Source organism: Astatotilapia calliptera, chromosome 10, assembly GCF_900246225.1.
Source record: "Astatotilapia calliptera chromosome 10, fAstCal1.2, whole genome shotgun sequence".
NCBI lineage: Eukaryota > Metazoa > Chordata > Actinopteri > Cichliformes > Cichlidae > Astatotilapia > Astatotilapia calliptera.
Genome location: NC_039311.1, coordinates 33,764,095 through 33,791,164, shown reverse-complemented (window position 1 = coordinate 33,791,164; position 27,070 = coordinate 33,764,095). Strand labels below are relative to the sequence as shown.

Sequence of the window (27,070 nt, the reverse complement as noted above, 5' to 3'; positions counted from 1 at the left end):
AAAAAACACTTAAGGTCATGAAAATTAATTGCGATCTAGCAATTCAATGAGGCATCCACCCTATTTATTGAAAAGTATCGGTATCGGCGATACTGGCCCGTATTTACTTGGTATCGGATCGATACCAAAATATGCAGTAAGACACACCACTACTGACGACCTCGCTAACCAGTTCCTGTGGATCTGTGATGTGACCTCTGACACTCAGCAGATGTGCGCGTAAACATCTGCTGCTCGTCCAGACTCGAGTACTCGCTGTCCAACATCTACCACAGCCAATCAGTGTTTGTGATGTCATCATTCCAGTTTACTTACTTTAAATGAAAATTAGATTAGCTTCTTAGATTAGCACGTCTAGCGTTAGCACATTTTGTGAGTCTGCCAGCTGTGAGCTCAGAGGACAGATGTGATTTCTATCCTCTGATTGGCTAAAAACAGGTGAAGCTAAAACAGTGATGAGTAACAATAACCCGACGACACAGCTTTAAGGACTGTAAGCTTTCTGTGTGACGGCCAGCAGGGGGCGACGCCACTGAGCTTCGTCACTGTAAATATTGTTCATCTATAAGAGCTGACTGGTTAAGAGGTTGTGACTGATGAGTTGGTAGCCAATGCGAGAGCAGAGTGAAGTTTACTCTGAGCGGCCATCTTTGTCACTCATGTGGGCGTCTATTTTATTCTATTTTACTTTAGGCCAGATCTCGAATATCGTAATCTTCCCGTTCACAGACATCCGTGATACAAACTCAGATTGTGAGGTCACGACGTCACACGTGTTAAAAATGATACTAATCAGTCTGTTCCTGGCCCCGCCCACTGCAGCTCCATGGATACAGCTGATCAGCACACATCCTCCTGATTGGCGGTCTTTATAGAGAAACCGCAATCACAGCAGATGTTTGGATGTTTTTATTCTCACAAAACAAACTGATCAATAAGAACAGCTAATCAATAACAATACACACTTATCGGGGTCAGTGACCTCTGACCTCACAGCATCTCTGTACATTTACATGTTTCTAAACTAACATGAAGCCGATCGATACATGATCGATTTAGCTGCTGGGTCTGCGGGGCGTCTTCAGTATTTTGGTCTCTTCACGTCGACCCTGAAAAAAATAAGTCTTCCATCATTTATGATGTCATACATAAGGTCACTGCTGCCTGATTGGCTGACAAAGTGATAAACGAGGAGCTGAGAACAAACAGGAAGTAGTTACCCGTCAGCCTCCATCTTCTTCCTCTTCTCGATGATCTGAAACAAAAACAGCTGCTTCAGCGTCGTGTTTGATTGGTTTACAGCGTGTGTGTGTGTCTGTGTTCACTCTGCCTGTGTGTGTGTGTCTGTCTCACACGATCTGATATCGTTGTGTTGGTGTTGTTCCAGGATCAACATTGCAAGTGACCAATCAGAATGTTGTGACGTCATACTTTTGGGACTTCGGGAAAAGCTGCTGTGAAACAAAAAACTGTACTTAAGCTGCGAGAAACCGCCTCTGTCCACCGATCAACGGACCCTGACCCTTTAATAAACGCTGAGCAGAACTGATATTGTCCTTGCAACATTGGAATTTCATAAATGCACGAATGTCTCGGCGTGCCAAAGAATAACGTCACAACAATGTGATTGGTCACTTGCAATGTTGAACCTGGAACAACACCAACACGAGGATATCAGATCATCTGTCTCTCTCACTGCGCTGATCTTCTTCCACTGGCGGTCGAGCTCTGCCTTCTCATTGGTCTCTTTGAAACGTCGTGTCTTCCTGCCTTCAGACATCTTGATGCCGTACTGGAAGGCAGCCCTGTAGACACACACACACACAGAGTGAATACACACACACAGACACACACACAGGCTGCCTGTCAGTCAGAGCGGAGGGACACAGTAGCACGCACTTGGGCAGCGCCTCCTTGTTGTTCATGTAATCCGAGTACTCCTCCTGAGTGTCGAAGTCCCAGCGGCCCAGAGGACCCTTCTTATTGCCCTGGAACACACACAGAAAAGCATCATGTTGCTGTGTGAGGATGAGCTGCAGTGCATGCTGGGAGTCAGAGTTACCTGGTCCATCTTACTGTAGTCCACCTCTTCATCACTGTCCACGGCCAGGTCGTCCATCCTACACACACAGATGTAGTCACACACACCTGAAGGTTAACGCACCGTGTGTCTGTGTGTGTCTGTGCGTGCGTCTGTGTGCGTCTCTGTGTGTGTGTGTCTTACGTAGCAGGGTAACACTCTGCGTATGAGTTTGATCCTCCAAAAAAATCTCCCAGCTGCTCCTTACTGGAGTCTCTCCTCTGAGAGCCAGTACACACCAGCTAAGGACAAGTACTGCAGTAACACCACACACACACACACACACACACAGTACTGGTGTCGGTACCCTGTATCACTGTACCACATACATACATGTATCTATATTGTGTATTTTCTTGTGTGTAGTACTACAGTTGTTCAGTACGCTCACGCGTTACTACTCCCGCTCAGGCCGTACTACTCCCGCTCACGCCGTACTACTCCCGCTCACGCGTTACTACTCCCGCTCAGGCCGTACTACTCCCGCTCACGCCGTACTACTCCCGCTCACGCCTTACTACTCCCGCTCAGGCCGTACTACTCCCGCTCACGCCGTACTACTCCCGCTCAGGCCGTACTACTCCCGCTCAGGCCGTACTACTCCCGCTCACGCCTTACTACTCCCGCTCAGGCCGTACTACTCCCGCTCAGGCCGTACTACTCCCGCTCAGGCCGTACTACTCCCGCTCAGGCCGTACTACTCCCGCTCACGCCGTACTACTCCCGCTCACGCCGTACTACTCCCGCTCACGCCGTACTACTCCCGCTCAGGCCGTACTACTCCCGCTCACGCGTTACTACTCCCGCTCACGCGTTACTACTCCAGCTCAGGCCGTACTACTCCCGCTCACGCGTTACTACTCCAGCTCACGCGTTACTACTCCAGCTCAGGCCGTACAACTCCCGCTCACGCGTTACTACTCCAGCTCAGGCCGTACAACTCCAGCTCACGCGTTACTACTCCAGCTCACGCGTTACTACTCCAGCTCACGCGTTACTACTCCAGCTCACGCGTTACTACTCCAGCTCACGCGTTACTACTCCAGCTCACGCGTTACTACTCCCGCTCCATCCCAGCAGCTGTGACATCACCGGAACACCTGAGCCCCATACAGGTGAGCGAGAACATCACCTGTAACACAACATGAGCACAGACTTTACCTGCGCACAGGTAAACCAGCTCAGACAGAAGCTGGTGTGGTACAGTAAGCCCCACCCACTCATACAACAGTCCAATCAAAAACAAGGATATGGCTCCTGGCTCTGCCATTGGCTGCCCGCTGCTCCTGCAAACTTCTCATTGATCATCTTGATCTGGTCTCTGACTGATCCTGGACCTGCCACAGACGCAGCATCCATCAGTTATCGATCAGCTGTCATTGGTCAGAACGATCGTGTGAGTCACAGTGAGGAGCTTACCTGTGTCCACCTCCATCACCTGCAGAGACACACACACAGTTAGAACCACACGGGTAAACCAGGCACAAACAAACCCCACCCCCCAACATCACCTGGTGCTCGTCGCCTCGCGGTTTCTCAAAGTAGGCGTGTCTGCGGCTCTTGGTGTCGTCGTCACGGTCACGCTCCCGGTCTCTGTCCCGGTGACGCTCTTTCTCTTTGGTGGGTTTGGTGGACGGTATATAGTCCCCGATGTCCTCAAAGATACTGAAACACACACACACACTATTAACACACACACACACATTATAAACACACACACACACAATAAACACACACACTCGTGATGAGGCGATGTGGGGTGAACTGACCTGAGATCAGCCTCTGGAGCTCTCTTATCGTCCAGTTTACCTGAAACACAAACAGGTGAGTGCTTGACTAAGAAAAATGGTCTGTATTTATATATTTATATATATTACTCGTCCCTAAGGACCCCAAAGCGCTTCACACATCCAGTCATCCACACATTCACACACTGGTGATGGCAGCTACATTGTAGCCACCCTGGGGCGCACTGACAGAGGCGAGGCTGCCGGACACTGGCGCCACCAGGCCCTCTGGCACACCTGCAGAGCGTCAGGAGAACATCCAGCAGCTGTGCAGACTCACCTTTGTCCTTCTTCTTGATCTTCTTGTGGCGGGTTCCCTGCCTGAGGTAGGACAGGATCTGAGTCAGCTTGGAGATCACGATGTCATTGGTGGTCAGGGTGGTCTGAGCCTGAGAGACAGAACATGAGAGAACGTGAGGGAACGATCTCAGGGCTCTGCGATATTGAAATCATTCAGCTGGAGAACTCGGATGTTTTGGCGTGGCGATGACGCGGCGAGGACTCGGCCTCACCTCCATGCTGGGACAGTCCGCCTTGCTGCGGATCAGCGTGGTGGGGATGTCGGTGTCGGTGAACTCGTCGTCCAGGTCGACCACGTACGCCATCCTGCCGGGCAGGAAGAGCTCGTTCCTCTCGGTCACGCCGGACCTGAACACCACGCGGTAGATGTTCCTGCCTGAGCGAACACGGAGACACCGGGAACGCCGGGTTCAATGTTCACGTTCATATGATTTCTCCACCAAAATATTCACGTTGTTCTAAAAAGATTCCGTTTGATCCGGAGACGATCCTCCTTTATTCCTGAACGCTCCAGACTCACAACAGTCACACCTCCCCTCCCTCCCCTCCTCCTCCCTCACCTCCTCCTCCCTCACCTCCTCCTCCCACATCCACACCTTCCTCCAGAAAACATGACTCACCCAGACGAGTCTTAAACTCCATCTTCTCCTCGGGCTCCACGTCCTTCCTGACAGACAGGGGAGGGGTCAAAGGTCACACGGAGACAGGCAAGAGATCAAAGGTCATATAGAGATAGATTAGGGGTCAAAGGTCACAGATGGGTACGGGGGTCAAAGGTCACATAGACAAGTAAAAAAGAGGGGGTCAAAGGTCACACAGACTGATAGGTGCGGGAGTCAAAGGTCACACAGAGACAGGCAAGGGATCAAAGGTCACAGGGACAGACAGATTAGGGGTCAAAGGTCAAACAGATGGGTACGGGGGTCAAAGGTCACACAGATGGGTGAGGGGGTCAAAGGCCACACAGAAAGATGAGGGTCAAAGGTCACACAGACAGACAGGTGAGGGGTCAAAGGTCACAGAGGCAGGTGAGGTTCTGATCACAGGGCTGCAGCTCTGCTCCATGGTTCCTTACTTGGCTTCTTTCTGGACCTTCTCCATCATGTCTTCTTCTTCCTTCTCCTTGCTGGTGATCTCAGCTCTCACCTGTAACACACACACAGATAAACAGCTGAGCAGGTAACACACCCGCACAGGTTATCCCGACGACCGCGACCTCTGACCTTCTGCAGCAGGGCGAAGTCCAGACCTTTCACCAAATGAGTGTGCTCCATGTCACCTCCCAAGAACTTGGACTCCTGGATCAACTGACGCCGCTTCTCTGCTGCCGACTTATCGCTGACATGCACACACACACACACACACACACAGACAGACATGCACACACAGACACACGCACACACAGACAGACACGCACACACAGACACAGACACACACACACACACACACGCACACACAGACAGACACACACACAGACAGACACACACACACACACACACACACACACACAGACAGACACACACACACACACACACGCACACACAGACAGACACACACACACACAGACACGCACACACAGACAGACACACACACAGACACACACACAGACAGACACACACACAGACACACACACACACGGGTGAATGATGAGAGTTTAGTTAGAATGATAATGACCCGTTCCTCTCGGCGCGGCCATGTTGGGGTCATCGATGGCTGGTACTCACGCCTCGGCGGTCGGCCCGACAGCTCGGTAGTTTGCCGTAGTGCTGATGAGTTCTGTCTCCTCGTAGTCCTTGTTGACGCCATCTCGCCGCTCTCTCGCTCGGTCTCGGTACTTCTCGGCGAGCTCGCGCTCACGCTCCATCTCCTGCTGACGCAGCTTCGCATAGTAACTGCAACCAAACCACAGCTGATCAATAATCAATAACATGCATTTGAGGGTCAGAGCGGCGCCGTCTGAGACCCTGAGTGCTGTGGACTGCTGTATGTGTCGACATATTTAACGCTCTCGTGCACATCACAGGTGAAAACGTCTGTCCAGGCTTTTTATTATTAATAATAAAAACTGTTAAATGTCGTGAACATTCATTCCTTTCCTTCCAGAATATTCCCGTGTTTCCACAATCCCGTCATAATCCCGGCTAATGTTAACAGTCCTGTGATGCGCCCAGCTGCCATCTTTCACTCAGCGAGCTATCAGCTCTGTGGAGGCCAGGTGACCTTTGACCTGCAGTTTTCTGATGTAACAAACGTCCAATCGGCACCCACCTCTTCTTCTTTCTCCTCCTCGCTGCGGGGTCCTCATCCTCGTTGTAGTCCCTCGGCATTCTGGGAAATTAAAAACACAGACGTGTCAGCTGTGCTGCGAGTAAACACCCGTCTGCTCTCTCCGTGACATCACTCACTCATGATGTCTGGACTTGGAGGGCGGGGCCGAGGAGGGCGTTGCCCGCGGCGTCATCAGCAGCTTCCTGAAGTCATCATTGGTCAGTTTGGACCTGAGGACAGATGGAAACACACACATTAAAACAAAGAAATACACAGTAACACAGCAGTAGCAGCGAGGAGTGTGTATCAGTGTGTGTGTGACTCACTGAGCTGCAGCTCGGTGGTCGTCCATGTCGTGGCCCTCAGGAGCCAGAGGGTTGGAGTACGTCTCAGCTGAAAGACAGGCAGATGTTAGAGCACAGGCAGATGTTAGAGCACAGGCAGATGTTAGAGCACAGGCAGATGTTAGAGCACAGGCAGATGTTAGAGCACAGGCAGATGTTAGAGCACAGGCAGATGTTAGAGCACAGGCAGATGTTAGAGCACAGGCAGATGTTAGAGCACAGGCAGACAGCAGGGCCGCCTCGTTTAAAAGGACACAGCTGGGAGCTGCTCTGCTCTTTATATGTTCCCTGTTTTACACTGAAACAAATAACTGCAGATTTCATGGAAACTATTTGATTTCGACGTAAACCGGCTTGGCCCATGTGTAGAGGGACTCCTTCCCCGTGCTACAGTTTTACTAACAACCTCTCAACAGACGGAGCAAGGCCGCTTTAAAGCGGCAGAAGTGTGAGCGGAGTCTGGTGTGGCGCAGTGAGAGGAGAAGCTTGGCTAATAGCTGCTGTCAGAGGCTTTTTCTGTTCAACTGTTCGGTCCAGTTCAGCACTCATGCTCCCAAAGCCGTGTTTATTTCAATAATGTATCGAATAATTGCTGTTTTTATTGCATCTGTTTTTAAGTAAACAAACAGCTAACGGCTAACAGCCCGTAAAATGACTGTTAGCATGCTAACATGCGGAGCTAACGCTTACTTTCAGGCATCTCTGCGGGCAGCTGCTTCTCCTGCGGTCTGAATCTGGCACGGTCCGGTCACAGGGACAAACTAAGGCTCGGTGTTCGGGTTTCTCTGAGCTGCTGCGGGTCTCTTTGCTCCAGCCAAGCTCCGAGTTAGCTGTGAGGAGAGCTACCGTGCTGTGACGTCACGTCCGTTTGAGTTAGAGAAGAGACACAGCACCTCCTGCAGGAGGAGAGGAGACACCGCAGGACAGACAGCGGCGTCAATGAACACCGCGAGATAAAAAACACAACAAAATTGTACAAATCCGGTTAAAATGAGTTGAAAATAGGAAATAAAAAAAAATAAATAAAGTTATAATAAAATACAGGCCAAATACTGTCTGTGTTTAAAGATCATTTTCATGTAGTTTAAATAAGGAGTTCTTTGATTTGATGGAGGAAAGGTTTGTTCTGCGTCACTGAGGTTTTTATTCACAGCTCAACTTTGTTCCTCACACACTGAAACACCCGCAGCTCTCCTGCCCGGTCACGTGTTGTTTCTCTGGCTCACAGCGCCCCCCGCAGGTCAGCGGAGCCACAGCTGAAGGTTCTCCAGGACCAGCTGGTGCTCGCTGCTGCGCCACCTTCAGGACTCACACAGCTTCACTCAGAGCTCCTTCAACAAACTCCAAACTCCAGATAACCAGCAAAGTGTTTGTTTCACTGAGCCTGAACCATCTAAACCAGTCAGACCTAAACAAACCCTCTAATTCCAGTAAAACCACATAAACCTGCCAAGAGGCAATGAACTGCCCTCCAAGGTGCTCAGGAACTTTTACTCGTGCACCATAGAGAGCATCCTGACGGGAAACATCTTAACCTGGTTCGGGAACAGCACCATGCAGGACAGACGAGCTCTACAGAGGGTTGTGCGGTCAGCTGAGCGCACCATCCGCTCCGAGCTCCCTGACCTGCACTCAATCTACAGCAGGCGGTGCTGGACCAAGGCCAGGAAGATCGTGAAGGACCTCAGCCATCCCAACAACAGACTGTTCTCTCTGCTGAGGTCAGGAAAGCGATTCCGCTCCCTGAAGACCAACACAGAGAGACTGAGGAGGAGCTTCTTCCCGCAGGCGATACGGTCTCTCAATCACACCACCACACAGTACTGACCCACACATATGGTTCTTACACACACTGGACTTTCTGGACTTTGTTTCACTTCATTACTTAAATCACGCTGCTGTTATTGTGTATATATTTATTTATATTTCTTCATACATTCTTATATAGTTCTATATTGTGTATTTTGTTGTACAGTTATTTTATTTTCAACTTTAATTTATATATTTTATCTTATTCTCCCAGTTAAATTTACCCTTCATTCTAATTTGTGTTGTACAGTTATTTCATTTTTAACCTTAATTTATATTTTATTCCTTCCTAGTTAAATTTACCCTTTTTAATTTTTCATATTTATTTCCTATCTTATTCATAGCCTTTTCCTTTTTTGTTTTCTTTAGGTCACGAGCAGTTGTCCAAGCATTTCACTACATATCGTACTGTGTATGACTGTGTACGTGACAAATAAAATTTGAATTTGAAACTGAGTCTGTTCCTATTAAGAAACCTTAAAACCAGTTAAACTACGTGATCCTCATAAAATATCAGTGAACTTCCTGTACATTTATACACTCAGAGTAAAAATATCTGAAATCCAGTTAAATGCTTCCAGGAAACTCGTTTTAAAGAGCAAATTAAACTTCTTATTGCTAATTTCAACATAAACAGCCTGTGAAATAATCTGACTTTAACTCGGGAAAAACTTTGGATGTGTCAATAAACTCCCAGTAAACCCACAGAAGCCCTGCTGATGGACCCAGTGACCTCACAGTAAACAGAGACCTTCACATGTTCACTTTATTCACATCAGCACATTTACAGAAACAAAAACAGGTCAGTGAATGGACTGAACCACTGCGGGCTCAGACGGGGGTCAGGGCTTGGACTGAGCCAGAGTCTGCAGAGCTTTGGCCACCTGATCAGCTGACATGTTCTCCACGGAGACGCTCGTCTCTTTCCCAAAATCTGAACAGAGACAGGGATCAATAACAGGTCAATACACAGGTGACGCATCTGAGTGTCCCGTGATGCGGAGCGTGAGGGGGCTCACCGTATCGGGCCCAGAGCCGGGCCTGGACTCCAGAACACTCCCGGATCAGGATGGGGAATTCCGGGTTGGACCTCTTCAGGGTCACGTAGTTCTGCTCCACAAACTCTCTGAAACACAGGGGGGAGGGGGGAAGGTCAGCTGACCTGTGACCTCACAGCAGGAGCCTCACCTGTCTGAGTTTCACCTGAACAACTGTTTATTAATCCCACATGAAGTGATGATGTCACAGAGACATAAACAGTGACAGCATAGATGACACTAATCAACGTACGCCGAGGCGTCCGCTCATCAGACGGCGTCCTCTGCAGGACGTTCAGTCAGAGGGACCCTGAACCTGCAGGTGAACTACAACAAAATGAAAAATAAAGCATGGCCGCTGTTTATTCATCTGCTCATCATTATTCTGTTACTAATGAACGGATTGATCCATAAATCAATACTCTGTCACGTGTCAGTGTTTTCCTCACATGACCAGATTACCAACAGTCTGCGTGCTCTTATTTTGAAGGGTCAGTCCCTGCTAATGGGCAGCGAGGAGCTGAAGGAGCTCCTTAATCTGACCTCCAGCTCCTCGTCTCCTCCATAACCTGACTCCTGCTGCAGGTCAGCTCTCTCTCCTCAGCTAATCACAGCGTGACGATGATGAAATCTCCTTCACCTTCATCTGTCTGTGGTCCCGTGGGTTCACACGGGTCACAGCCGTGAGTCATACTGTGATCATGGATCCCGAGTGGCCGGCTCAGGTGTGTGTGTGTCACTGCGCAGACTCAGAGGTCTCCACCATGAACAAACATCTGGAACATAAACTACATAAGACTCACAGCTGAACATCTGCAGGAGCCAGGGCTTCTGTCCAGATGTGAGTCAAACCTCTGCCTCCGTGTGTTTCCTTTAGCAGCGTTGTTGTTTACTGAGCTGCTGCTCTCATCTCTCTTTATGAGTCTTCACGTGCTCAGACACATTTATCCTGACAGCACTCACAGGGGTCAAACCTGCAAACCTCTCACTGTAAACCCGAGTCCGCGACGCTGTTAGCCGCTAGCTGTTAGCCGCTAGCTGTTAGCTGTCCTTCGCTAATGACCGCTCTGTAAAACCATCACCGGCTCTTCTCGCCTCAGCAGCCCGGCTCTGAGCTCACCTGGCCCCCTTACTGGCCGCGGAGGTCTGGCAGAGATGCAGGCGGATCTCTCGGAGGTTTTTACCCAAAGTGGAGCCCAGACTCCTCACCACGGCGGCCGCCATCTTAGCTTCCTGTCAAGGACGGAGTGTGTTACTGCAGCCCCGAGTTTATCCTGACAGGAGCAACGTTCAACCCCGAGTTTATCCTGACAGGAGCAACATCCAGCCCCGAGTTTATCCTGACAGGAGCAACGTTCAACCCCGAGTTTATCCTGACAGGAGCAACATTCAACCCTGAGTTTATCCTGACAGGAGCAACATTCAACCCTGAGTTTATCCTGACAGGAGCAACATTCAACCCTGAGTTTATCCTGACAGGAGCAACGTTCAACCCCGAGTTTATCCTGACAGGAGCAACATTCAACCCTGAGTTTATCCTGACAGGAGCAACGTTCAACCCTGAATTTATCCTGACAGGAGCAACATCCAGCCCCGAGTTTATCCTGACAGGAGCAACATTCAACCCCGAGTTTATCCTGAGAGGAGCAACATTCAACCCTGAATTTATCCTGACAGGAGCAACATCCAGCCCCGAGTTTATCCTGAAAGGAGCAACATTCAACCCCGAGTTTATCCTGACAGGATCAACAATCAACCCTGAGTTTATCCTGACAGGAGCAACATTCAACCCTGAGTTTATCCTGACAGGAGCAACGTTCAACCCCGAGTTTATCCTGACAGGAGCAACATTCAACCCCGAGTTTATCCTGAAAGGAGCAACATTCAACCCTGAGTTTATCCTGACAGGAGCAACATCCAACCCCGAGTTTATCCTGAAAGGAGCAACATTCAACCCTGAGTTTATCCTGACAGGAGCAACATTCAACCCCGAGTTTATCCTGACAGGATCAACATTCAACCCTGAGTTTATCCTGACAGGAGCAACATCCAGCCCCGAGTTTATCCTGACAGGAGCAACATTCAACCCCGAGTTTATCCTGACAGGAGCAACATTCAACCCCGAGTTTATCCTGACAGGATCAACAATCAACCCTGAGTTTATCCTGACAGCATCAACATTCAACCCTGAGTTTATCCTGACAGGAGCAACGTTCAACCCCGAGTTTATCCTGACAGGAGCAACATTCAACCCTGAGTTTATCCTGACAGGAGCAACATCCAACCCCGAGTTTATCCTGACAGGAGCAACATTCAACCCTGAGTTTATCCTGACAGGAGCAACATTCAACCCTGAGTTTATCCTCACAGGAGCAACATCCAACCCCGAGTTTATCCTGAAAGGAGCAACATTCAACCCTGAGTTTATCCTGACAGGAGCAACATCCAACCCCGAGTTTATCCTGACAGGAGCAACATTCAACCCTGAGTTTATCCTGACAGGAGCAACATTCAACCCAGAGTTTATCCTGACAGGAGCAACGTTCAACCCCGAGTTTATCCTGACAGGAGCAACATCCAACCCCGAGTTTATCCTGACAGGAGCAACATTCAACCCTGAGTTTATCCTGACAGGAGCAACATTCAACCCTGAGTTTATCCTGACAGGCAGACACTGTTTTGAGTGGTTTCTCTGGTCGTTTATTACAAACAGTTAGCTCTTAAATAAATTCACAAAGTATCTCAAATCATATGTCAAATAACTCAATTATGTTTCACAAGATTTTACTATTTTAATGATCCATAATGGTGAAAAACACCTTTAAGCACAGATATATTTTACTTTAAATGAACCTGAACTGCTGTTTCACTGCAGATTAAAGACTGACGACTGATGTCCACACATCAGTCAGCAGGTGTGTGATGTTGCTCTGGCCAGCAGGGGGGCGTTCCCCAGACCCCCTGTGAAGGACTCTGATCATCAATCAGTTATCAGTTACAAAGAGATCAGTTAGTAACATCAGCCGTGACATCAGCCGTGACATCAGCCGTCTCCCAGAGATGAAGAGGAGAGTCTGCTCCTCCACACTGAGATGACTGTGTCTGACGGAGGATCGGATCAGGACAGGGTGGAGTTCCTGTCTGTGGTTGGGGATGCTCTGGTGGAGGTCTTCTCTCTGCAGAGCTGCCCAGTCTCAGCAGTCTGGGAACCACAGATTCATGTTGGGGATAAACTGGTGAACAGTGGACGGACACGTGACTGCTCTGGTTATGAACGTGACTGGTTCCAGAGTGATTTTTACATTCTGGTAGAAAGAGGAGGGATGTGAACATCTAACTTACTTTTTCTTTTCTGATCTGATAATTCATTTTTTCTGTTTCTGTGTTTCTTTTGTTATATTTGGGTTTGTGGGCTGTTTGTGTCTGACCATCTGTTCCCAGGCTGATGTTCTTCATCGTCCTGAAATGACTCACGCTGCTCTGAGAACACATTTACTCACAGTTTAGTCTCGGTGGACCCGCGAGCGGGTTTTTATGTTTTGATTGTTTTCTGGAGGAGACGGAGGGACAAACACAGAAAGTCGAACCATGTGTGACGTGTTTTCAAAGCAGTCAGCTTTTTCCACTGAGCGCTCCCAAACACGAAGCAATTCATCTGATCTGGATTCAGTTTGATGTCCCACAGACTGCAGCTGGAGGAGAGTTTACCGGCAGAAAAATATCTGCGACAGCCTGAAGACACGAGACACAAACAGAGATCTGATGCTGATCGTATCCAGCATGAAGTCGCACGCGTCCTACAGGACGATTAGCTTTAACCAGCACCGACATCACCGACAGCATCTCAAACACTGAACAGAACGGTTAGACTCCTGCACACAAAGTCATCTATGGTGCACCTCTGTGAAGGCCCCGTCAATGCTGAACCATATCTGCAGGTGCAGGAGCAACATCTGCTTCCATCCCCAAACAGCACTCCAGCAGCACGGCTCCAGACTGACCTGAGAACAGGCCACACCTTCACTGCAAGCATCTGCAGCCTCATGAAACCAAAATACAACAAAACAGATGCTGAGATCAACACCAAGGAAACATCAGGTTTCAGCTCAGAGGGGACAGCATGAGACGCTGTTTATCAAAATCAATAACACTGATCAGTTTGTTCCTGTGCTCTCGGTTTCTATTAAAGGATTCACTGCTTTTATTTTCATGGTAAAAACAGGGCTGGATTTTATTTTGACTTCACAAACAGAAATCATCAGTCGGGTTTCAGAGAAGACAAAAGCACAAAATGTTCCTGACACCAGAAAGCGTGAACGTGATCCAGATGTTCATGATTCAGAGGCACAGCAGCAGCTGGATGAGACTTTATTCAGAAACAGGATTATTGGTACAAACATCATGATGGTGAAACAGACCCGGGGCCTTCTGAGGATCGCGTCCACGCTCGCGCCTCTCGTGGACGAAGGCCACTCCGAGCACAGGTGGAGGTTATTTCAGTCTGTTTCTCATTAGCGTTAGCAGGAAGTGCGACGTCGCACGTGTCGGGACGAGCAAATGGCCAGGGGAAATCTGCGCTCAGTGCATCCTGTCAGTCCGGCTCGCTCTGATGCGGCTTTGCCGCCGCAGAAGGTCCTGCCGTCGTTTCTCGTTCAGGAGCTGCTGGATGCGTTTGTTATGCGTTCGCTCGTGGACCTGAGGCATCCGCGGCACAAAGTAATTCTGCTGTCCTCGGCTAACGTCGCTGTCAAGTCCGACGATCTGGTACTGGACCTCGTCCACCGAGTTGTTCTCTTTCTTTGATAGCGAGAAGAAGGACGATGAAGGTAGCGCCGGTTCAGCTTCGGTCAGGTTGACTTGACTTTGGAGGCTCCGCCCTCCTGAGGATGTGGTGTTGTCACCAGGATCAGGCGATGATGTGGTGGAGAACTCTGGGATGGCAGAAGTCCAAACCAGCGCCGGTGTTTGGTCTTCAGTGTCAACAGTCTCCATGGTAACTGCAGCAGGGGGCATTGTGGGAGAATTCTTCCTGAACACATGTGTTGGAGCAGTTTGTGTGGTAATAGTATTACTGTCAGTGGTGGTTGGAGTACCCGGAAGCTCATTCAGGCCGGAGGAATCCTCGTAGGAAGAGTACTCGCTGTACTCATCATAATCCACGTAGACAAAGTCACCGGTGCTCCGTCTGGTTGGGGGTGGAGTTGCAGTGAAGCTGCGCGTCAGGGTGGTGGTGATGATGTCACGAAAGACATCACTGATGGCACGGCTGCTGTCGGACCAGGTGGAGGTGAGCGCTGACGTCATGATCTCTGTGGTCAACCTCCAAGAACTAAAAAGACAAAAACAGAGTTCAGGTCTATGGCCCCGCCCTAAACCCGCCCCTGCTTCCTGCTTTAAATGAACACTTCAGTGTAAAGCCAATCAGCAGTTTCACGGTCAGCACACTCCTGCTCTACACTTTTATTTTCAGCTTTGTCGATGTATCACGCGTTTGTCTGACTGCAGGTTTTGCTCTGTTTGAGACTGGGACTCAGTTATATCTTTCTAAGACTCCTTTTGTTACCCGTCATGTCTGACCTGCTGTTCTCCGTCGGTGTGATGGTGCCACTGAAGTTGCTGGAGATTCTGGATTTCGTGGCATTGTTGAAGTTATCCTCACTACAGGACTTGCAGCACATCTGGCGGTATCCGATGATAGAGCAGTACCGACTCAGCACCTCCATTCGACAGAACGCCGAGCGGTCGCCGCGGCACGGCTGCCCTACAGACAGAACAGTAGGACGGTGTGAATCCTGACACGTAAGACCTCAGCTACAAGTTTTACTTCAGTGGTTTGATGGGTTAGTGTGATCCTCAGAGATGTGTTAAGACACAGCAGAAAGACACGAAGCAGAAACTGTGATAGGCTATAAACAGTAAAATAGCAAACAGGAGAAATGTAAACAAAAATAAGAGAAGGGGACTGAAAGTGCGAAAGAGCTTTGAAGTGGTGCAAAGAAAGGACTTGGACTGAACTGAATCTGTGAGTGTCCTGAGTGATGAGGGTTACTCATGGCTCACAATAGTGGGTGTGGGCAGGTAGTGTTTGTTAACAGTCTGACTGGTCCAGGTGAAGAAGCTGGTTGGGGCGATCGTGGCTCAAGAGTTGGGAGTTCGCCTTGTAATCGGAAGGTTGCCGGTTCGAGCCCCGGCTTGGACAGCCTCGGTCGTTGTGTCCTTGGGCAAGACACTTCACCCGTTGCCTACTGGTGGTGGTCAGAGGGCCCGGTGGCGCCAGTGTCCGGCAGCCTCGCCTCTGTCAGTGCGCCCCAGGGTGGCTGTGGCTATAATGTAGCTGCCATCACCAGTGTGTGAATGTGTGTGTGAATGGGTGGATGACTGGATGTGTAAAGCGCTTTGGGACTAGTAAAGCTAGACAGATACAGGCCATTTACCAGGCCATTTGAGTCTGGAGGTGTGCGACCTGACTGACCTGAGACACCAACCAGAGCATTGATTCTCAGCAAACAACAGGACAGAAACCCTCAGACTCAGACCACAATGTTCAGGAAGCAAGAGAAGAAGACGAGGACGTAAAGACAGACGGCAGACAGAGCAGGAGTCAGAGCGCTTTACTTGAAGAGATCTTTGGAGCCGGGAAGCTGGGGTTGGACCTGGACAGCCACTGAATGATGGCATTCTTCTGGTCACCTGCAGGGAGAGCAGCAGCACTGTAATTCCCAGCATCCATCCTTTTCCTCATTGTAACAAATGTACGGTACATGACTGGTCAGTGCCTACCACCGCAGGGCGGAGCCAGGCAGGTGCGTGTCGTGATTGGCCGAGGCTCGCTGCAGTTTCCAGCTGAACTCTCGGGATTGGAGCACGCGACCTGACGCTCCTGAGTCCCGTTCCCACACGAGACCGAACACTGCGTACACAGAGGGATCGATCAGACTGATCAGGTATTGATCTGTGGACATGTGCAACTCCTGATAAACGGATCTTCATACCGGAGTCCAGGGCCCGGCTCTCCACACAGCGGGGCAGGGGAAGCGGTTACAGGGTTGTTTAGTCTCTGGTCGGTCATCGCCGCAGAGCCTGCTATGCACAGAGCGCCGCTGCTGCCCCCTGGGGGAGTTCTGCAGGCAGCTCACCCAGCGACGCTGCCACCCAGTCTGACCGCAGGAGGAGCTGCAGTCCTCCCAGTCTCCGGTCACCCAGCTGAGGGGAAGACATGCATCAAAAGAAGAAAAATGACTGGGTGACTGTGGGTGTGTCACGTGACCTGTAGCATGTTACCGTGCCGGGCTGCAGGCCTCGGCGTTACAGCTGCGGCTGATGGCTCTCGGTTTGCTGATATTGGAGCAGAACATCCTCTGAACCATTTTCCCATCAGCCTTCCTCCTGCAGCCGAACCTGGTGTACTGTTTTCCTGAAAACAAGGAAACATGACAGTCAGTGGTGGTCCTAGGCGAACTCTCCCCCCCACACACACACACACATGCATAAAACATATTAAAGATTGTACATTGACATAAAACTGATGTCAATGATACGGTTAGCGCCCAGTTAGCTCCTAGCATTTCTCAACAGCTCTGCCTCCTTTTCGACTACCGGGACATTTAAACAATGGATAATCCGTATACAAAGAAATTCATGCTTTTCTCCTCAACAGAGAGCGTCCCCCGATTGAGCAACAGCGCCATAAAATAAGAAGAATGGCGCCGAATTACAGAGTTAATAATGCAGACTTTGTAATATCTCACGTGTAGATTCATCAGCCAGATTAAGTGTTTACTGACAATTGACAGTGATGGCGCACATCATCATCACTATTCCAACAATCCTCTCCTCACAGACAAGCATAAACACACTCGACTATCACTAAATCAGATTTAACACACGTTTGTAATGACGCTAATTCAGTTTACAATAGGGTTCATTTGCTCAGTCAGCAGGTGGCGGTATCCTCGTACACTGGGGAGTAAACTGCCATTAAACGAACAGAAGAAGAAGAAAACCCTGCACATGCGCGGTACGGATCGGGGAGTCCTGATCCGTATCTATCTTTTTATTTTTCGTTTTTGTCTACATTATATTGAAATGTTTCATTATTTAAGAGATACTTGTTATTCTTAACATCTTAACAGATACTCTGACCTGTAACTATCGTAAAACGCTTCGACCGGAAGTAGACACCTTTGGCGCATGCGGAGTACGGATCAGGTTTCCGGTACGGATCGGGTAGTGACAGGGCCTGTGACATTCCCAGTATGTGCTGGCTGATGTCGGGGCAGCATGAGTACGAGCAATTTATTTATTTTTTGCCGATGCCCGTGATGCCGCCTCCCACCAAGATGCCGCCCCGAGCAACCGCCCATGTCGCCCGTATCAAAAACCGCTACTGATGACAGTTAACTGAAGTACGCCACAGCTGTTAGCTGTTAGCTGTAAGCTATTAGCTGTTAGCTGAGCTGTGTACCTCAGAGACAAGAGAGCCGATTCATGACACTGAGATATCTTAGGCTTGGCTCATACTGGCAGGAAGGCCTGGACCTACATCAGCAGTTGGTCCAGTTGAGAAGCCCATGTAGTTAAAACAATGGGAGGCACACACATTTCACCTCTGACGACAGACTCAGACCTTTGACCTATAAAGGGGAATGCTGGGAAATCACACGGAGTACCGTTTTTTCTGGTGTAGTCAGGAAGTCTGTAAAGCGTAACAGATATCTAGACTTCTTGGCTGTTAGTAAAATAAATCTTGTTCTTTGCTCACAGATTATAGATATGTAGAAACATGTTTATAGAGGAATACGCCTCAGTGAGCAGGAAAGAACTGAGCTCAAGGCCTAAAATCATTATTTATCCCTCTTTCTGCAAAAAAGTCCATGTATTCCCAAATTAAGACGACATAATAAGGCAGAACAGAAGAGCTGGGCTGACTCAGAGAAGGTGTAGAAGATGGATGATGGAGTATCGAGGAGTTGAAGTTCTAATGTTTGGAGATTCTCAGGTACCTCCTCCACAGGGTTTGGAGCAGTGCGACCACTTCTTCAGGGCCCACTCGTAGAAGATGGCGTCCTCCTGCACCAAGTTGGACTCCAGCGAGGACCGCAGGCGATCCTGGATGATGTACTTATAGGACACCGTCACCTTTGAGTCGCCATGAGAACGGACCTGACGGACAGGAGACAGCGGGGTGTTGGTAGTTCTGGTTTGTGTTAGACACACCGTGGACACTCTTGGCTTCACACACCGATGGACTTACCATGAGCACGACTCCATACTTCAGCGGCCCGGTGGTCTGGATAGACTCCTCCTCTTCCTCTTCAGTGTTCCTGTACTCCCAGGCCACACCCTTTTCAATCACCACTCTGGATTCTGGGAGCTCGTGTTCGTCATTGAGGAAGAGATGACCTGTGTCCTGGTTCTTCATGGCTGTAGCAGGAAACAGAAAGACAGGGTGTTTCAAGAAGACCAAGGAAAAATAGGAAATCCTTATGCGTGTTCTTGATTCTTACCCAGGATGTGAGGAGTCCCCTTGAACTCCTGGATCAGCAGGTGTCGAGCTCCTTTGGGGATCTCCAGGATCTTCAGGTAACCTGGAAACAATAATCATCCAATAATGAACCGTCCAATAAAGGATCAGGATTCATGCAGCAGGAAACATCAGGAGGGTGTGAACAAACATCTGAACCACCAGCCTGGTCCAGATAAACTTTCAACCTACCTGCAGTTCCTCTGGTGTCCAGCAGAGGCAGCAGTGAGTCAGTCCTCATAGACTCCCATGTTAAAATAAACATGTTTACAGCCGGATACACGGACTGTTCTGTTCTACACGGATAACTTAAACCTGTTTATAGCTCACCTGTTTAAATTATTTTAAGGCTTAAAGTCTGCATTATTGTGGGCGTGGCCTCTTTGACTGACAGGTGGATGGTGACACAGATGGCTGCAGCTGCTAGTTGTCTGTAAGAGTGACCTGAACCGGACCTCTGGACCAGCCTCTGGGCTGTTGGAGCCCTTTGGAGCATTTTTAATGACATCATGTGACCAATAACGTGGCTGCTGTGACGTCACTGTACTAACAGAAGCTGAGCTGCAGGTTTGAGTGAATTTAAGCTTAAAACCAGAACTCAGTCTCAGCTCGGTTCACCTTGTTTCTTGGTGCTGCGGGTGAAGTTTCCTTTGACGATCTTACAGCTGGAGTTATCTCCTCCACACACTCCACATCGGTCCTCCTGCTTGTCTGAAGCAATCTGACCATCGCAGCCAACGTGCTGCAGGAGACGAGGAGAAGAGGAGAGGAGACGAGGAGAAGAGGAGAAGAGGAGAGGAGGAGAGGAGATGAGGAGATGAGGAGAAGAGGAGTTGAGGAGAGGAGGAATGAGTCAGGACCACATTAAATAAAAGTTCACTGAAACAGTAAAACGTGACACAGTTCTTCAGTCAGAGGTCAACACACAGAAACTGAGACACAATAAAGACCTCACACTCTCCTCGGACGCAGACACTGTAGACGTCGTCATAGGAACATGGCGTCCCATCATGCACCATTCTTTTCATTGACACTGCGGCCGCCGTCTCCTTCGACTGACAGTACAGACGGCAGCGCTCGTCAGCTGTGACACACAAACGAGTCAGTGCAGGAGCTTCACATCATTCTGGAAACATCTGCTGACATCTGCTAACGTCTGCTCGACACTAAAGAGTTAAAGGGGGAGAGTTTTCCTCCAGCAGCAGATTCCTCACTGATGACTTTTACATGTGCGCACGCACACACACAAACACACACACGTTTCTATGTCTCTGTGAGGACCCTCAGTTACATAATGTATTTCCGAGACTATAAATCTGAAGCTGGAAACCTCGTCTGAATCACCAAACAGGCCTTTAAAGGTTTGTCCTGAAGCGTCCTCACAGAGCACAAATCTGTCCACCAACGTCCTCTGAAGCAGAAACGTCCTCACTGTAGTGCAGCGGTCCCCAACCCCCGGGCCTCGGACCGGTACCGGTCCGTGAGTCATTTGGTACCGAGAGTTGAGGCTCAGGTGTGAAATGTTTGGTTTTCAGGGGTTTTATCGGTTTTCAGCGTTATTTTGTTATCGTTTTTATCGGTCTGTTCACGTGTGTTATGAATAAATCTTCTTTTTTTCGGTACCGGTACTAGTTTTATTTCGTTGTATTTATCCGCGACACCTTAAAGGCCGGTCCGTGAAAATATTGTCGGGCATAAACCGGCCCGTGGCGCAAAAAAGGTTGGAGACCGCTGCTGTAGTGGAGAGAGAAACCGTCCTGCTGCTCTATGTGGACAGGAGCCAGAAGACCTGCATGTGTGTGTGTCTTTCTCTCTCTCTGTGTGTGTGTGTGTGTCTTTCTCTCTCTGTGTGTGTGTGTGTGTGTGTGTGTGTGCGCGCTCACGGTCAGGGTGTTGGTACGGCAGCCAGTGGTGTTTCCGCCCCTCGTGTTCAAAAACAGGGTTCCAGACTTTGCACTGATCCTCCCTGAAACACAATCAGAACATCACAGCTGCTCACTTGACCTCTGTGAGGAAGGGGGAGGGGCCGGGCAGGTAACAGCACTCACCTGAAGTCTGTCAGTGGGGGGCAGTTCTCTTGGCTGCACAGCTGGAACTCGTAGGTGTTTCCGAAGCAGGTGCGCCCCCCGTTGGCCGGACTGAGAACAGCGACGGGTTAGTCTTACTGATTGGCGCACCTGACGTGTGACACCACATAACTGACAGCTCACTCACATTGGGTTGTCACAATGTCGGGTCCGAAACCTGACCCCGCCCCCACATGTCCGGGAGCAGCTGCCATATGGACTCCACGACCCCCAGCCGCCATCTTGTCTCAGAAGGTTAGGGGTCAGCTTCATGCAGTAGCCTCTGAAACAATGCTGCAACAGGAAGTTAGCGTTAGCGTAAAGACAGGAAGTACAGGAAACCAAACCAGCCATACTTGTTCAGTTTGTCTCTACCTGCCCTGTCATGAACTTTGACCTCTAACTGAGGCCCGTCTTTGATGGAGCCGTTTGGTTTTTTGCTTGGTGTGACTTACTGGGACGTGCACTCCTGAGAACACCTGTGAATAATGTTTCTCACTGCAGAATGAAGGAAATGATCTTATTCAGGTTCCCAGGCTGATGGGAGGCAGCAGTTGCTTCTCTGAGATCACTGGGGATGTTTTTCCTCTTTAGCATTGTGCTAACAGACACCTGAACACTGCAGACCTGCAAACTGCCCAAACTTGCATGATCAGGTGTGTTTGAACTGCAACACCTGGCTGCTACTTACCTTTTCATGTCCTATAGAAGCAGTAAGACTCAGCCTAAATCTGTCCTCACCTTCCCCGGCCCACACTTGGTCCCGTCGAGGGGCGGGCCTTTCTTGGTCTTACAGTAGAACGGGTTGTTGTAGTCGCTGCACCACAGCTGTTTGCAGGGGTCAATGTTCGTGTACTGCAGACACATGATGAGAAGGTCATTGGTTGCTGATGTCACAGGAAGCATGAACGTCATCACTGCTTCAGCCTTCAGAAACACTTCTGTCTGTTCCACATCAGAACACATTTAATCTTATTTCCTGAACATCAGGTCACATGACCATCTGGGAATCCATTGGCTATCAGCTACTCTGAGGATGAGCGCCAGTATCTCAGAGACTTCCTGTTCTCATCAGCAGACACTGTTTATGAAAGCAGACAGTTTAAAAAAAGATGAAAGCACGATAAGCATTTCACTGCATATCGTACTGTGTATGACTGTGTACGTGACAAATAAAATTTGAATTTGATTTTGAATTTAAAAGTGAATAAAGTAAACTTGTGGTCAGACAATGGCGGTTTGTCTGGGGTACTTCCTGTTTATCGCCTGCACCCAAAGCCCCACAAGCACCACAGAACCAGACATCTCATGTGTGGAGGTTATTACCGTGATAAAGAGAGGAAACGGACACATTCTCAGGCAGCGCGTGATGACGAGGGAAAGATAAAACCTCGTGTTGGCACCCTGCTAAGATTTCTCAGAACAGGAAACGTGGCGAACACGGCGGCGTGAAGAAACAACCAGCAGGTAAACATCAGCTCGGGGAAGCCTTCAATGAAGCAGCACTGTAAAGTTTTCTATGAGATGTCCAGATGTGAGCTGAGGCCAGCAGCAACATCTGCTGAGGATGTTAGCTAGGAGGTGACGTTACCGTGGAAACCGCTCTGGAGAGTGTTTAAAAGAAGCCGTCAGACGGATCAGCTGAGCTGAAGACTCGAGGTTTCCATCAGGACGCTGCAGTGAAGCAGCTTCCTTCAGTTCAGCTCTGATTGTTTTCCTGCTGGATCACATTTCCTCTCAGGATTTAAAACAGATTTTCCACCAGCCTCCAGCCCCTGTTTCCTCTGGCTGCTCCAGTTTGTTTTCCTCACAGAACACAAATGTTTACATCACTTCATCAAAGCCGGCTTCAGTTTCTCTTTTGGCTCGTGGGGAGCAAACTCTTTCATTAACGACTGTTAAACTGTTTTCTCTGCACTTACACTGACAACTTTGTTTTTTCTGCTTAAAAAACAACTTTCTGATAAGGAGACATCATGTCAGTGCAACGACAGCCATCAATCATCTCCTGAGGTCTAATGTTCAGCTGGAAACTTTGGGTCCTGGCTTTCATCTGTAAGTACCACCCAGCTAAACACTGCTGCAAACCCAACAGTAACTGCTGATGGCAGCAGCCTCGGCCAGCAGAACAGTGGGACCCAGCATCAGCTCCAGTACAAACCCCGCCTTCCACCACGCTGATGCTCATGGTAAAAAATAAAAACAGTCGCTTATGAAACCTGCTGAAGCGTGGGCTGGTTCTCAGATGGGACCGAGGTAGAACATGTCCCACAACATGTGGAAAACGTGAAAGAGTGCAGATCCCAGCCGGATCGAGCACTGTATCAGAACAAGTCCGTTCCTCATGACCCAAATCCCCCAAACCCCCACAGCCACGGCTCAGAGCTGATTTAAAGAGACCTGCACAATATCAGGGAGACGTTTTTAGTGTTGGACCTGACTGGCACACTGTTCAATCAAGTTAAAAACCTAAATGAAAGTTATTGGAAAGATTAAGTATTTTCCTGTACCTGGTGTTTATGTGAGTTTTATATTGTTTCTCTCTTTTCTCTGAAATGTTTTCACATAATTTTATAAAGTTAATGCAAATATTTAGTACAGACAGATGGACGTACTGCGGTACAGAGACTGTATCCTGGTCCAAAGTCGAAGCGGCACTGTTGGTCCATGGAGTACTGGAAGCCCGGCAGCTGAGGCTGAGCCGGCCAGTTGTGGTTGAACGGGTCGTCACGCAGACAGTCGTACGTGCTGCAGGCACACAAACCGAGCTCAGTGCATCAGGTTAAGACTTTAGTATTTCTGCTTTGTACATCAGCAACACTGAGTAGACGTTGTAGTATTATTCACAGTACTCACTGCAGGTACTTGTGCAGCTCCCTCCAGCTGCACCTCGACCAGTGGTAACGGTGGAAGGTGGCCTGAACCTGCGGAGACATGATGCTGCCCAAAGGCACGTCGTCACCGCAGTCATTCGCCTCGCCGTCATGTTGCATACCCAATCTGCATGGACGGAGAGAGACAGAGAATGAAGACAAACAGCAGGACGCTCACTGCAGTCAGTAACTACTGAATGTTGCACAAAGGCGTCCACACAGACGCCTGAGCACTGCGTGTGTTTCTGAAAACACACGCAGTGAACACGGAAACTGTCTCTGGTTTCCAGAAATGAGAACATGCGTCACGTTCGTGCGTCATGTTTGTGCGTCACGGTCGTGCGTCAAGTTCGTGCGTCACGTTCGTGCGTCACGTTTGTGCGTCACGTTTGTGTGTCATGGTCGTGCATGTCCATGCGTCACGTTCGTGCGTCACGTTCGTGCGTCACGTTCGTGCGTCACGTTCGTGCGTCACGTTCGTGCGTCACGTTCGTGCGTCACGTTCGTGCATCACTTTTGTGTGTCACGTTCGTGCGTCACGTTTGTGCGTCACGTTCGTGCATCACTTTTGTGTGTCACGTTCGTGCGTCACGTTCGTGCGTCACGTTCGGCCTAACGTCACGTTCGTGGCGTCCACTTTTGTGTGTCACGTTCGTGCGTTCACGTCGTGCATCACTTTTTGTGTTCACGTTCGTGTCGTCACGTTCGTGCGTCACGTTCGATGCGTCACGTTCGTGCGTCACTTTTGTGTGTTCACGTCGTGCATCACCGTTCGTGCGTCACGTTCCGTGCGTCCACGTTCCGTGCGATCACTTTTGCTGTGTCACGTTCATAGCGTCACGTTCTGTGCGTTCACGCTTCGTGCGTCACGTTCGTGCGTCACGTTTGTGCGTCACGTTCGTGCGTCACGTTCGTGCGTCATGGTCGTGCATGTCCATGTGTCACGTTCGTGCATGTTCGTGCGTCACGTTCATGCATGTTCGTGTGTCACGTTCGTGCGTCACGTTCGTGCGTCACGTTTGTGCGTCATGTTTATCCTTAATGTTTGTGTGTCTCACAGATGTCCTGTTTCGTGTGCAGCTACAAAGGCCGAAGAAAATCCGTCCTCCAAGACGAGAACACAGCTTCGATGCAGCTGGCATATGCCCGTAACTGGAGCGTAACCTGCAGACACACATGACAGGGTCAGAGGTCAAGGGTCATTTGCCATCTGGTACCATTGTTAATTCTACACCTGGTAATCAGTGTGGTCGGTTTTTGTAGTATCCTGCTTCAGACTTCAGTGGCCTGGATAACTGAGCACCTACACGGACATTGTGGTAGTAGTACTTCTAGCAGTATCAGTGGTAGTGGGGTATTACCCTGCATGCCGGTGGGGCCGAACTCCTGCCTGGTCAGGTAGATGGTGTGGTCGTGCTGCTCAGCGAGACTCTGCTCTCTGTGCTGGAGATACGACCATCCACATACGTTTTCCAAACTCTTCTGAGGATTCCCCACAGAGATCAGCTCCTGGGACTGATGAAACAGGACGGTGCTTGTTATTATTCCCACACATGCACCTCCTAACAGACAGGTAACCTCTCAAAGCCTGAGGGAAGAACACTGAACCGATTCAGCTGCTCAGACTGCCTCAGGCCTGAATTTAAAAGACCCACAAAATAGCACTTAATTATGATTTCTGCCCTGAAGACATCTTAAAACACGTTTTTCCTGAACAACTGGAACCCTTCATACAAAGGGCTCTGACCCGGTAGGTTAAGGAGTAGGACTCAGAGTTTGGTACCTTGGTTGGTGACAGCAGGGCGATTCTGACCAGGACAACGTTGATGTTGGCACCCAGTGAGTGGTCTCGATAGATTTCATTAACCTGGAGCAGACAAACATAGCTTTAAAGGAATCCTTACTGTGGTGGAGGCTTTCCTGATTTATGGTACAGTCACCATTTAAACTGGTGAGAGAGCAGAGAAGCATGGTTCACCATCGGCATGAATCAGAGCCCCTCCTGAATCCAAGCGTGACTTTACATTCAAGTAAACTCAGCCTTTATGCACTGCTGTTGTGTAATCCAACTCTAAATACACCATTAAACAGCTAATTATTACTTAGCTTAGCTAACAGTCATGTTAGCAGTTCAGTTAGCTGAATATGTGTCTAAGCTCTTACCTCAAACTTTTGACTGTAGACATTTCAGCTGTTTACAGTATGCATACTATGAGTTACCAGGCAGACTTTCAGCTGATCATTTCTCACATTTTTAACTAGCTACAACTATAACTCATGTTTCATGAGACATTCAATAATCTCTCACTCCTCCCTTTGATCAATGACCGGTCCTTTAAACATTCCTTTTAGCTCTTTCTTCAAAATTAACTTGATAAAATAATCTTGATTCTTTAAATAAAATATAGTTTCTGTTGTTTTTCCACTTTAGGTAGCTGAATCCATCCACGCCCTCCCAGCTGCTGCAGCTGTGACCTCGGGTAAACAGCGATGTTGACACATCCTTGATTAAACTGGTTCTGCTCAGGACTGGTTTCCCTGGGCTTCTCTCCACTGTGTCCTCTCTATGGTTGACTTTATCCCTGAGCTGAGAATCTGTGTTTCCACTTACTATGTTCATCAGTGTCAGGAGATATTTCTGAATGTGGTCTCGGCCGTGGAAAAGAAGAACAGAATAATCCACCGCCAAGAAGACCTAGGGAGAGGAAAACAGAGCAAGAGTTAAAACGTTGAGTAAGTTCTGCCATCAGCAGCATATCATCTCTCACAGTCCACTAACCTCGATGTGAAACAGCTCCGCCTCCTCGATGTAGCGTCTCCTTCGAGTGGATCCTGAGGCCACATTCAGGTTCAGGGAACCGAAGAGAGGACCTGGAGACAAACGAATGAACCATCACAGCCCTGAAAACCTCTCCATCAGTTTCTAAGAGTTCAAACACTCAGCACTGGTTTAAATTTCTGTTGTTTTATATAAATGTTGGAA

The 27,070-nt window shown here is 49.1% G+C and overlaps 3 protein-coding genes across 3 annotated transcripts in view; all 3 read right to left on the bottom strand.

The window, feature by feature from the left end:
* Window positions 1-894: 894 nt before the first annotated feature.
* On the bottom strand, window positions 895-7,691 carry ik (IK cytokine). Its single transcript, XM_026180963.1, has 20 exons — window positions 7,470-7,691; window positions 6,762-6,828; window positions 6,573-6,665; window positions 6,436-6,495; window positions 5,892-6,059; window positions 5,391-5,505; window positions 5,243-5,313; window positions 4,788-4,834; window positions 4,380-4,543; window positions 4,148-4,256; window positions 3,850-3,889; window positions 3,592-3,745; window positions 3,500-3,518; window positions 3,333-3,417; window positions 2,225-2,311; window positions 2,063-2,120; window positions 1,900-1,988; window positions 1,697-1,805; window positions 1,221-1,255; window positions 895-1,109 (listed from the first exon to the last, which is right to left on the bottom strand). The coding sequence occupies exons 1-20, from the start codon at window positions 7,477-7,479 to the stop codon at window positions 1,082-1,084; spliced, it is 1,608 nt and encodes a 535-aa protein (XP_026036748.1). The 5' UTR covers window positions 7,480-7,691; the 3' UTR covers window positions 895-1,081.
* A 1,646-nt stretch (window positions 7,692-9,337) lies between these two features.
* ndufa2 (NADH:ubiquinone oxidoreductase subunit A2) lies at window positions 9,338-10,887 on the bottom strand. The gene is made up of 3 exons (XM_026180983.1): window positions 10,746-10,887; window positions 9,608-9,714; window positions 9,338-9,522 (listed from the first exon to the last, which is right to left on the bottom strand). The coding sequence occupies exons 1-3, from the start codon at window positions 10,847-10,849 to the stop codon at window positions 9,431-9,433; spliced, it is 303 nt and encodes a 100-aa protein (XP_026036768.1). The 5' UTR covers window positions 10,850-10,887; the 3' UTR covers window positions 9,338-9,430.
* Window positions 10,888-13,838: 2,951 nt separating this feature from the next.
* LOC113029982 (A disintegrin and metalloproteinase with thrombospondin motifs 2-like) overlaps window positions 13,839-27,070 on the bottom strand; it is a 27,984-nt gene continuing 14,752 nt past the window's right edge. The window contains exons 4-25 of the mRNA XM_026180959.1: window positions 26,867-26,958; window positions 26,699-26,782; window positions 25,871-25,954; window positions 25,449-25,602; window positions 25,146-25,251; window positions 24,071-24,214; window positions 23,830-23,962; window positions 21,956-22,069; window positions 21,363-21,508; window positions 21,197-21,286; window positions 21,032-21,114; window positions 20,099-20,232; window positions 19,767-19,890; window positions 19,132-19,212; window positions 18,879-19,048; window positions 18,628-18,787; window positions 16,907-17,039; window positions 16,618-16,828; window positions 16,406-16,535; window positions 16,241-16,315; window positions 15,203-15,386; window positions 13,839-14,954 (exon numbers count right to left, since the gene is read on the bottom strand). Coding sequence (XP_026036744.1) covers window positions 14,204-14,954; window positions 15,203-15,386; window positions 16,241-16,315; window positions 16,406-16,535; window positions 16,618-16,828; window positions 16,907-17,039; window positions 18,628-18,787; window positions 18,879-19,048; window positions 19,132-19,212; window positions 19,767-19,890; window positions 20,099-20,232; window positions 21,032-21,114; window positions 21,197-21,286; window positions 21,363-21,508; window positions 21,956-22,069; window positions 23,830-23,962; window positions 24,071-24,214; window positions 25,146-25,251; window positions 25,449-25,602; window positions 25,871-25,954; window positions 26,699-26,782; window positions 26,867-26,958 — 3,383 coding nt within the window. The 3' untranslated portion in view covers window positions 13,839-14,203. The remainder of the gene's footprint in view (window positions 14,955-15,202; window positions 15,387-16,240; window positions 16,316-16,405; window positions 16,536-16,617; window positions 16,829-16,906; window positions 17,040-18,627; window positions 18,788-18,878; window positions 19,049-19,131; window positions 19,213-19,766; window positions 19,891-20,098; window positions 20,233-21,031; window positions 21,115-21,196; window positions 21,287-21,362; window positions 21,509-21,955; window positions 22,070-23,829; window positions 23,963-24,070; window positions 24,215-25,145; window positions 25,252-25,448; window positions 25,603-25,870; window positions 25,955-26,698; window positions 26,783-26,866; window positions 26,959-27,070) is intronic.

Excerpts from the sequence above, each read along its gene's own strand:
- ik (XM_026180963.1), bottom strand. Across the intron at positions 4,544-4,787 it reads GGAGTTTAAGACTCGTCTGG|GCAGGAACATCTACCGCGTG; the intron begins GTGAGTCATGTT and ends GTGTTCGCTCAG. Across the intron at positions 1,806-1,899 it reads AACAAGGAGGCGCTGCCCAA|GGCTGCCTTCCAGTACGGCA; the intron begins GTGCGTGCTACT and ends GTGTGTCTACAG.
- ndufa2 (XM_026180983.1), bottom strand. The coding sequence starts at position 10,849 with ATGGCGGCCGCCGTGGTGAGGAGTCTGGGCTCCACTTTGGGTAAAAAC. Across the intron at positions 9,715-10,745 it reads GCGGCCAGTAAGGGGGCCAG|AGAGTTTGTGGAGCAGAACT; the intron begins GTGAGCTCAGAG and ends CCTGTGTTTCAG. Across the intron at positions 9,523-9,607 it reads CCGGCTCTGGGCCCGATACG|ATTTTGGGAAAGAGACGAGC; the intron begins GTGAGCCCCCTC and ends GTCTCTGTTCAG.